The sequence below is a fragment of the Oryx dammah genome, unplaced genomic scaffold (genome assembly GCF_014754425.2).
Source record: "Oryx dammah isolate SB20612 unplaced genomic scaffold, SCBI_Odam_1.1 HiC_scaffold_5, whole genome shotgun sequence".
NCBI classification, from domain to species: domain Eukaryota; kingdom Metazoa; phylum Chordata; class Mammalia; order Artiodactyla; family Bovidae; genus Oryx; species Oryx dammah.
Genome location: NW_024070189.1, coordinates 60,285,196 through 60,296,684, shown reverse-complemented (window position 1 = coordinate 60,296,684; position 11,489 = coordinate 60,285,196). Strand labels below are relative to the sequence as shown.

General features: G+C 41.0%; 1 protein-coding gene across 1 annotated transcript in view; it reads right to left on the bottom strand.

Moving 5' to 3' along the window:
* Positions 1-2,476: 2,476 nt before the first annotated feature.
* The window catches only part of CDC25C (cell division cycle 25C), a 37,920-nt gene continuing 28,907 nt past the window's right edge, over positions 2,477-11,489 (bottom strand). Inside the window, exons 8-14 of the mRNA XM_040240001.1 lie at positions 9,977-10,129; positions 8,849-8,950; positions 7,808-7,870; positions 6,445-6,543; positions 5,777-5,910; positions 5,277-5,388; positions 2,477-5,072 (exon numbers count right to left, since the gene is read on the bottom strand). Of these exons, the coding sequence (XP_040095935.1) occupies positions 4,923-5,072; positions 5,277-5,388; positions 5,777-5,910; positions 6,445-6,543; positions 7,808-7,870; positions 8,849-8,950; positions 9,977-10,129 (813 nt within the window). The 3' untranslated portion in view covers positions 2,477-4,922. The remainder of the gene's footprint in view (positions 5,073-5,276; positions 5,389-5,776; positions 5,911-6,444; positions 6,544-7,807; positions 7,871-8,848; positions 8,951-9,976; positions 10,130-11,489) is intronic.

Below are 11,489 nucleotides of genomic sequence, written 5' to 3'. Positions count from 1 at the left end.
GGAGGGTACTGAGAAGTGCAATATATACCTCTGAGATTTATTGGCTGCTGCTTCTGAATATGGCCATCCTGCTGTGGCCTCTGGGGGGCATTTGCCAATGTAATCAGCTCAGAAAGAGAGTCATTCCAGCCAGGGTGTAAATCACCCTTCACAAAGCTAGGAGAGAGACATGTGGTGCTAGATAAGGAAAGAGACTTATGTGGCCTCCCGTGCCCTTTCCTCCCTTCTCCTGCCCAGGGGGAGCTGATTCCTGGGCTGTAATGCACTTTAAATGGAGTTTGTGCTTCATTTTAATCTATATCTGCCCTGCCAGTCTTACAGGAGAGCTGTGAAAGTGAACATCTGGCTACTCAGTTCTTATACAGAGCCTATTCCCCCCAACCCCCACCAGTCCCACCCTACCTCTGTGTACCTTTCCCAAGTCCTTCCCTCCAGTAAGATTAGGAAACTTCTGGCTGGGGAGCTGATAGACCCCACTCTCCGCTTCACTCTGGCAATAGTTCCAAAATGGGATTTACAAGGCAAAATGTAACAATATCAGGTGATTGGGATGCTAGGAAAGGGTGCTATAAATCAACAAAGATGTGGGAGGTGATCAAGGGGTGTCACCTCTGCTCTCTCCTTCAGCAACCAAGGCAAATCAGTGGATAGGATGGTAGGCTTAGAAAAGGCATTTGCTCAGGGTACCTACTCAGTGGGTCTATGAAATGCTCTCTCCACAAAAGGAACCAGGAAAGCAAAAGGAACAAGGTCAACTTGATGGGCTGAAAGCAATATCCAAAGCCACCCATAAAAGACCAGCCTCTGTTTGAGAGTAAATGAGATGCTTGGAGCATAATTCTGTCTGGGCACTGTGGTAAAGAGCTTGACATCATCAGGCCTTTAATGAGGATTGGTAACCAAGGCTAGTGGAGGGTTGAGGAAGCCTCTGCAAATAAATATGACTCCAAGACTAATATTGACAGCTCCTCCAGTACACTCTCTCCCCACCAACCATGTCCTTTGTGGCTGCCAACACCTGCTAGATAAGCAGCATTGCTGTTGGGAACCTTGTGGATAATGACAAATGAGCCAATCCTTTCTACAAAGATGTTACTCAACCATCATTCAATTCAATAATGTCTTTTGAGGCTGATTATGAGCCCAGCTTTGTGCCAGGTACAAAAATGATTAAGACATAAACTGCCCTGGGAGGGCTTTGCAAGCAACTGATTGGGGCTCAAAGCTCTGTATCTTACTCCACTTTCATTTGTAATCTTGGTTTTCTGCCTTCTATCAAGCCGTCTCTCACTGTTGGGCTTTAATTCCTGCCCTGCTGCTATCCTTAGCTAATCCAGGGTGTTAGCAGTTCAGTGAAAAACAGTTAAGAGAACAAGTTTTACAGACTACCTGGTTTCAATTGACATTATCAACACATGCTGTGTGACTTTGGGCATGTCACTCAATTTTTCTGTGCTTCAGTTTCTTCATCTGAAAAATTAATAGCAGTATTTACTTTGTATAACAGTTTTGAGGATTAAACAAGTATATAGTGAGTAAAGGGTTTAGCTTAGTGCCAGGCACATAGCACACACGGAATGATATCTCTGCAGGAGTTAATTATTCTATGAACTCAGCCAGCCCTTACCAGTCAACCTACAGATTTGGAGTTGGAGGCTAGATCTTCTTCCTTTTGCTGAATATGCTAGTGGGCCAGAGTGCTCGTAGGGATGGGAACAAAGAGAGTCATTTCTACCTTAAGGGCAGGAACTGTGACATATTTGAATGCTTGTGGTACTCAGAATTGACATCCTTAGAAAGAAACTAGTGAGTCTCTCACATTTTTCTGAACTGAATGGGGAAAGAAGATCCTCCATGCCTCTCACTTTATATATGGCTGGTAAGGAAAGGGAAATGCTTCCCTCTCTGTAGCAAAGGTCAGCCAGGTACTGGGGCTGAGATTGCAACCAGAAGTGTTTCCAGACCAAAAGGTTTCCATTCTTTATCACTTGACTTCATGCTCAATGAATACCAGTCAGTACAAGGACACCAGCACAGAGCTAACCCCTTCATAGCCTCATGCAAAAGTTTCTAGATTGGGGTCTTAGTATCTGCCCTTAGCTTCAGTTCCTAAGCTGAAGCAACCCTATGGCCCTGACTTCTCAAGAACCTATAACTGAGGCACTTACACATTTAACACCTAATACAATGCCAATTTAGAAAGACACATCATTCCACCGATGAGGATTTGGTAACAGCAAAATCCATTAGCATTACAGACTCTGGAGCCATACTGCCGGGGTTCATATCCCAACTCTGCCATTCATTAGCTGTGGGACTTTAAACAAGTTACTCAGTCTCTCTGTTCCTCAATTTCTTTATTGGTAAAACATGTATAATAGTGACTACTTACTTGCCTCACAGGATTGTTGTGAAAATTAGTTTATTTATATAAAATGAGTAAATGTTTACTTGCAAGCAGTAAACAACTGAAAGGTTGTTAGGTACTATTATTGTTGTTTCTGAAAAAAACATGAATCACGTGACATGGTACCTATACAGTGGGAAGATATTACAAGAAACTATATGGGAAAATGTAGCTTTTCAGGCAAATATAATTTTCCACAAAGTAGATAGCTGATTAAGCCCTAGTTTTATGTTTTACAACTCAGAACTTCCATTTAAGATCACTGAAATGTGAATAATTGTGTACCAGTCTCTTCCCAGGTAGGGGCTTGCTTCTCCCTTTCTGGGAAGAATTACAGGAAATGACCCACTAGGGTAGGCAGTGAGTCAGGGACCCCTCCTCACACTTGGAAGTGGAGGAGCTTCAAGCAGTTTCCTGCTCAGGTGACTAAGCTCCTGCCTGTTGTGAGGAAGTGTGTGGTATGGGACAAAAGAACAGCATCTTTCCCTCAGCTGTCTCCAACTATTAAAGCAGCTGCTCTTCTCTCCATCTTCCCCCAGCCCTTCTGAGCTCTGAGCTCAAGGGCTCAGGACAGGCAGGTTCAGGCTAGGAGTGGAGACTGCAGGCTGCAGTTGGCTGCCTTAGAGAATACAGCAGTGCCCTCTGCTGTGAGGCAAGCATGCAGCACTCTGGGAGAAGAGCGTTCCTGAACCTTGCAAAAATCAATTCAGTTACTCGGGCACACTCTTCCCTCCCAATCATTTTTTAAAAAGTCTCCCTACTCCAGATCTGGGAAGGTGTCATTTCTGTCTCCATTCTATCTCAGGCTAGGCTTCACAGCCTTTTGTCCATTTCTAGTCCTGAGCTATCACTACTTACCAGGTTAATGCCACAGAATGACAAATGTGCAATTCCACTGCCGTCCAGGCCAAGTAGGGCTGTACCTGACTACACAGACAAAAACCTACTCACCTTAAAGAGCTCTAAAAAAGGAAAGCCTGGGGTAATGCTGAAGAGTGTAACTTAAAAATATCTTTCTGTGGATGCAAGTTCATTCCCTGGTTGGGGAACTAAGATATCACATGCCAGACGGCATGGCCATATTTTTTTTTTTAATTAATTAATTAAATATCTTTCTGAAGTCTAACTGATCTTGCTTGGTACTTTTCTTTTCTTTCATTCTTATCTTCATATGGCACAGACGTCTACTTCCAACCATCCTAAATCTGTCTCTGTGAAACATGGAGTGGAAAAAAAACTTTGGAAAATGGGAAAAGTCAAAACTCCACTGAGGCAGACTTTCCTGGTGGTCCAGTGGTTGAGAATCTGCCTGCCAGTGCAGGGGACATAGGTTCAATCCCTGGTCTGGGAGACTCCACATGCTGCAGGGCAACTGGGCCTGTGCGCCACAAATACTGACCCTGTACTCTCCAACGAGAAGCCACTGCAATGAGACGCACCACAACTATAGAGTAGCCCCCACACACACTGCCCCCAGTCTCTGCAACTAGAAGAAAGCCCGAGCAGCAGCAAAGGTCCAGTGCAGCCAAAAATAAATAAATAAATATTTTTAAAAATTCTATTGAGGCTGTAGATAAGAAACCTTTGGAATGTAACTCAGACCTATCACTTGGTCCTACAGAACGGCAATTATTTTGGTTTTCTGAGTCTTGATACCACAAAGAATTGAGTTTGGGGCACACTTTTAGCCAATTCATACCATGGAATGGTATAGGAAAAGAAAGTCTGGAACACTGCTGAAGAATTCCATTTAAAAGGTTTTCTTTAATTCCAGAGCTGTAGTTCTCAAGCCTTGGCATGCATCACAATCACCTGAAAGGGAGATTTTTAAAACCCAGATTTCTGTGCCCTAACCTCAGACATTCTGATTTAGCAGGTCTGGAGTGGGCTGTGAAAACCTGCATTTCAAGCAAAGTTCAGATAATGCTGATGGACCAGGGCCCAAACTTTGAGAACCATGCTCTGGATAAAAGCACTTTGGCCTCAGCTATGAATAGAGATGGCTACATCTTTGTCTGAAGGAGTTTAAATGTGATTACTTCCTCACATACATCTTCTAGGAGTTTTTCTCATTCATCAATGTTTGTATTTCTATTTTTAAAAAAAGAAGAGAGAGGGAGACAAAGAAGGAAAATATAGAGAAAGAAGATGGACAATTCTCTCAACTCTCTCTTGCATAGCCAGAGCCCAGGAGAAAGATCTGGCTGACTTCTGAGAACACGCGAGTAGTTAGGAAGAGGAATGCAACAGCCCCCTGAAGCAACATAAATCTCCATGCAACTCAAGGCTCCAACCTTAGAGAACTAGCTCGAGGACTTCCTCACTAGCCAACAGCTCTACTAAAATGTAACCAATCCCCACGCCTGGGATTTCATTAGTTTGGCAGCCTGTTGGTTTGCTGACATCTTTTAACATCTTAGAATGAAAAGAGGCTGCATAGAAGATGGCCTCTTTCTGCTCAGGGTTTCTACAGTGCCTTTTGGTGAGTCCCAGGCAGCCAGTAGATGACCTGGTATCATGGGCTCACATCCTTCACCAGTAAGGCAATCTGTGCCTGCAGCTGCCGCTCTCCTTCCCATGCTTTGCTCTGGTTTCGACACCTCAGCAGCTCAGCCTTATGGTCCTGGTGATGCATCGGGCAGTAGCTTTGTGGTTCACACAGCTCCTGAAAGGCAAGGGACAGAGTAAGGAATCCTCTTGATGCCTACAGTCTGCCCACGAGGTATAATAGAGATGCTACAGGGAGTAGCTTAGAAGGAACAGCACTTTCTTCTCAGAGGGCTTTGCAGGCCCTGGGAGCTGCATGTTAAAGTTGGCTCCCCTAAGTCTGGGCTCCCCCATTGCCCGACATGCCCCATCCAAGATTTACCATATATTCTGGAAAGAAGTCTCTGTAGCCCCCTTTGAGGATGTACAGTTCTGGGTAGTATAGTGCAGGATACTGGTTCAGAGCCCTGTCCTCTTCTCTCAGAGAATGGCACCTTTAGAGAAAATCCAGAGATGGGTGAGATGGGAAAAAGCAAGTTCAGGATTCCATGGGTCACTCACTGGGGAAGGAGGAAGAATAGACTTTTCCTAACCCTCAAAAGGAGCTCCAGATCTTATTTTTGCAAAACAAGGTGCAAGTAGCACCGCTCTTTCTCCTTTCCTCCATTGGTACCTAATTCCAAATCCCTTTTCCTTCACTACTTCAAACCTTTGAATTGTAGAAACTTCTTCCTTCCACCTCCTTAACATTCTTTAAACTACAGTGGAAATCATTCATTCATTTAGTCTCTGTCTGAACTGGGCTGGGAAGGTTCCCTGGCTGTAAGTCCCAACTCAAGATCCATCACCCTCTCCATGCCCCCTCCTTGTGTAGACACTCACATTCGGGGACCCCTCTCAGAGGAGAATTCACAATGGAACACGATGACTATTCTTTTCTGGTTATCCAAAGGGACAATGGGTTTCTTCAGAAAGAAGTTATACAGTTCTTCTTGTCTGTACAAATTTAATGCTCCCTGTAAAATAATTTTATTAAGTATTTCCTTAAGGGTGAGAGAACGGGGCCAACACTTAGAAATAACTGGAATACCATCTTGAAATATTTAGTTCAGGAAGACTAGACTATTAAGTACTTTCAGAGTGGAAATCTACCTGTATCAACCTCCAGGGCCTGGCATGGAGCTTGGTTATATACTAGGCGCTCAATAAACATTTATAGAATGGAACTGCCTGAAGTGTAGGGATTATTGTGAGAAATGTCTGTAAGCATTAAGTGTTTGCAAAGTGCTGCTCAGTCCCTGGATTAATGTTTTTATTTCCAGGTAGGAGCTTTTGGCTCCTATAGGAAAGAGGCAGATTGGTCTAGGAGGGATAGGGAAAGTAAATTGCTCAAGGTTCACAGAATTACAACAGGAATGAGGGCTGACAACCCTGAGGTATTCCAAATGTATAATGTCTGCCCTGGTTCCAGAGGTTGCAAGACACTTTGCCTAGACTTAATAAGTGGTATCTCCAGTCCCTCCCCTGCTAAGTCCTCAATATAACCTTACCTGAATGTGTCCTCCCAGGTACTCATATGGATAGCGGCAATCGATGATATAAAACTTCTCAATCAGACCCTGGAACTCGCCTGATAGTAAGGCAGCCACCTGTACAGAAACTATGACTGAATACCCTGCCTCTTTGGAGGGAGAGAAGAGCCAGTCACCCAGTTCCTGATGTGTACTCCTTTTAGTCACTCAGGATCCCACTGTACGCCCAGCCTCCAAAGTCCCCCTATATTTGAAACATGGCAAATGATGCAACCACCCCCCATCAACCCTCTGCAAGTAAGAGAATAAAACAGGCAATGGCCTTTTGGAGAACCAAAACAGTCGGTATTGCCAGGACACAAGGGAGAAGATTCAAACTACTTGTTTGGAGGAAGACACGGCTGCAATCAATCTCTGAGAAGACACCCAAGGATTTCTGTAAGGGCACAAGTAGTAGCTAGAGGTCTCAATTTTATAAGAAGAAATGAGAAATGATTCCCCACCCTCCACTGTAAGATTAGAAAGCAAGTTTCTCAAAAGGGATATGGAAGGAAAGGGTTGATATCCAGAGGAGGAAACTTAAGCTACATGTGGTTATATAAATTGGTTCAAACTTTCCAGAGGAAACTTTGTAAATACTTATAAAAAAAACAAATGTAATTACATTTTCAGCAAGTTCTTTTCTGCATCTTAAGTAAACAGAAGTACATAAAGATAGGGCACAATAATGTTGATCTCACCATTGCTTTAGATTATCAAAATATTATAAATAACAAATAATAAAAGAGGTTTAGTTTAAAAAGTTATAACAGAATATTACATAGCCATCAAAGGGATAATACAGATTTTTAAAAAAATGATATAGAAAGATGTTTACAATGACTTACTAAGCTAACTATAAAATTACATGATTATGATACTATTTTTATAAAACTTATTATATCAGAATAAAATCTGTAAGGCCATAAGGAAAGTCTTACTAGTGCTTATCTCTGATGGTGAGACCTATGGGTAAAGTGACAAAATAATTATTGCACAAACTAGAATACTTTTGAGAGTGACAGAGAGCACAATATGCAGTAATAGGCATAAATGGAATTGCAACGTGTAAACCAGGATGTAAGGCCAGCTTAATTGGGTGATTTTTACTTTTCTCCCTTCCCCTTCCTCCTTCCTTTCTTAGGTAACAATTATATATCATTTGCTTAATTACAAACAAAGGTGACATATAAGAGAGTTTTTTAACATAGCTTCAGCTGAATACAGAGCCCACATGAGTGAACAAAGTGAAAGAAATACAAATGGAAGTGGGGATTTTAGGGACAGAACAGACCAGATGGCAGCTTATGTAACCAGTTACCATCTCCAGAAATCTGCTTACTGTTTCTGGGTTGACGTACTTCAGATCTTGGTGTTTCCCTGACACGACTGGCAGTGCACATACCTAGAAATACCCAAGAGCTAAAAAAACAGCAAGTTCTCTATACCCAAATTTGAAATCATGACCCGTATATTGTCCTATCCAAATGACATTTAAAACCCCACATGCCTTCAGAAATCAATGGTCTCAATATGCATATGCAACGATCCCATTTCTAAGAACTGAACCTAAAGAGCTAATTATGAATGTTTAAAAATTCTTAGATTTAGCTGCAAATATGTCCATCTTGGTACAGTTCATAAGGAAAAATTGTAGAAGTAAATAACAAGAAAGGATTTATCAGGAAATTACGGGCAGCCAAAAAAAAAAAAAAATAGTGTGCTGCTATTAAAAGTGATGAAATGATGAAAAGATGTTCCTGATATATCAAAGGAGATGGAATAAAAACCTAAAAACAAACATGGAAAAACAAAAAGTGTATTTGTGTACACGCACGTATCTTTGTGAAAATACATACAGAGATATACACCAAAATATACACCAGAAATATACACCAAAAGAATAGTAAACAAAAACAATAATACTCTGGTAAGATCTGAGGTAGATTCCATTTTCTATCTTTTCTGTAGTCACCAAATATGATTTACATAATTTTTAAATATGTTTTTTAAAAAAGTAGAAAGCTTCATAATTGGGACTTCCCTGGCAGTTCAGTGATTAAGACTCTGTGCTTCCACTGCAGGGGACACAGGTTCGACCCCTGGTTAGGGAACTAAGGTTCCACATGCCATAGGGCACCACCAAAAAACAGAAAAAAAAAAAGCCTCATACTTTTTCCACTTCTGTAGATATTTCCAGAGTGAGTAAGGGACACTTTCTCATGAAAGGCTTGGGGCCTAGATCTACCACTACAGCACCTTCAGGTTATCAGTGGGTACTTGCTAAAGATGCATATTAATTAAACTTAGTATCCTCTGGAAGCAGATAAGATTCAGATCCAAAATACAGGATGAAATATAAGATTGGTACAACCAAACTCACCTTGGAGAAATCACCAATCAGAGGCCCCTGGTTTGAATCTTCCTCCAGCATCTGAGTCATATTGATGTCACAGAGGGAGACCATTTTCTTTAGACCTAAGCCCTAAAGACAAGATTCCCCCCACCCCAATCCTCATGTTAAAGGTTTAAAAACCAAGGGAAGGAAGGACTGTTGGGAGATTCATTAAAAATATGCATACTCTTTGATCTAATAATTCTACTTGTTTTACTAAGAAAATAAAGATATGTAGAAAGATTTGGCTATTAAGGATGTTTACAATAGAGAAAAATTACTAATAAATTAAATGATCACTAACAGGATCTTGGTTAAATCATATCCACACATTATTGATTACTATTAAGGAGGCCTGGTGTGCTGCAATTCATGGCGTCGCAGAGAGTCGGACACAACTGAGCAACTGAACTGAACTGAACTGAAGGAATAAAAAGTAAGCTGTAAATTAACTTCATTAACTTGAAAATAAGACATCATTAAGTAGGTTAGAAAACATGTATTTTGTAATGCCTCTTTAATAAAAGAAAAAATATATTTGCATTAAAAAATGTCTGAAAGGCTATACATTATTAACAGTAATTATCTCTGGCCTATGTGATTATGCACATTTTGCAATGGCTTCTTTTTGCTTATTTGAATTTTCTATTTTTCTATAATGTCATACACTGATTTTATAAAATAGCCAAATGTATTGAGATTTCTTTTTTAAAGGAGAGATACAGGATGAGGGCTAAGTTTTTCAGAATTTGCTTTCCAGCAAACCAGTGTGCTCTATGATGTTATTTCTGTCCAAATGCCTATAAACAGTAATAAATGTCCTTCTCAATCAGAGTTCCCTTGTATTCGCTCAGATCTTAAAAAAGGTGGTTGGGAAGACAATACAATGATATCATTTCCAAAATTATAATATAACATATTTATTATTAAATATTTTATATATGGGTGCAGATGTAGAAAAGGAAAATGGAAAGAGGAGGTAAAGGTAAAAGTACAAGGCCAAAAGCTATGCGAAAGCAACCCCCAACCCAGAAAGGTGGAGAAGATGAGATAAAGATTAGAGAGACTGTCTTTTTTAAAAGTTTCTGACAAAAAAAAAGAAAAAAAAAGTCTTACCTTTCCTAGCTCTTTGTGGTTTGAACAATACTTCTTTTTTACTTTATCTGGTATTGTGCTGTCCTTGAATTTTACCACTTGCTTCAGACTTGGACTGTTCAAGCTGTCTGGCAATGATGAAGAGCGATACAGGGAGCTCCAGTTCAGAGGTGGCTGTTTGGAAACATGAAACACCATAGTTCTTATTCCTTGAAGTGTGTCTGTAGGCCAGCACTGTGAACCTCCCCTGGGAGGTTGTTAGAAATGCAGAATCCCAGATGTTAGGCTTCTTCCCAAACCTGATGAATTAAAATTTGCACTCTAACAAGATGCCCAGGTGATTCCTAGAAACACTTAAGTTTGAGAAACAATGCCCCAGGTAAGGAACCTGTCCTCCCTTCCTCACTAACACCTTCTTCTCAGACTCCATGATGTTCCATCTCTAAGATGTTTTAACTCCAGCCAAATTCTCAACCTGATCATCATATATGACAATACCTGTAGAAAAAAGCAAATGCAAGCTTAATTCCTCTAGTCATATGATAGCTTCTCTATGGGATCCTAAGACGCTGATTATCAAGATTTAAGAATCCCAACGAAGCTGAAGATAACAAGCCAAAAAAGTTAGCCTAGGTGAAAAGTACTAAGAAGCAAGAGTGTATAGTTGTCCCTTGAGACAACTGTGAGGTTATCTGTGAGAGGCTGGTTCCAGGACCCCCACAGATACCAAAATCTGGGGGTGCTCAAGTCCCTTATTTAAAATCATGTAGTATATTCTATGAACATGCTTCTGTACATTTATTTTATTTATTTATTTATTGACCATGCTGCACAGCATGTGAAATCTTAGTTTCCTGACCAGGGATCAAACCTATGCCCCATGCAGTTGAACTGAAGAATGGTTAACCCAAGGAATTCCCTCTTGTATATTTTAAATCATTTCCAGATTGCTTATGTGTGTGTGCATGTGTGTGCATGCACACGCACACTCATGCATGCATGCTAAGTCACTTAAGTCGTTTCTGACTCTTTGCAACCCTGTGGACTGTAGCCTGCCAGGCTCCTCTGTCCATGGATTCTCCAGGCAGGAACTCTGGAGTGGGCTGCCATGCCCTCCTCCAGGGGATCTTCCTGGCCCAGGGTCGAACCCACATCTCCTGCATCTCCTGCACTGGCAGGTGGACTTTTAACCACTGTGCTACCTTGGAAGCCCGCTTATAACACCTAATACAGTGTAAATGCTATGTGAATAGTTTCCTGTGTAGGCAAATTCAAGCTTGCCTTTTGGAACTTCCTTCATGGGAAAAAAAGAAAACAAAAAAAAGTTTTTTTTTCAATCTGTGGAGTGATAGAGGAAAACTATCATTCAGGCTTAAAAGAGGTTAATGGGGGGAGAAAAACAGCAAAATAAGCAGCATACAAGGGAAAAGGAAATAATAGAATCTAATATCAGGATGAGGACCAGATGGCTTTACAGCTGAATTCTACCAAAAATTTAGAGAAGAGCTAACACCTATCCTACTCAAACTTCCAG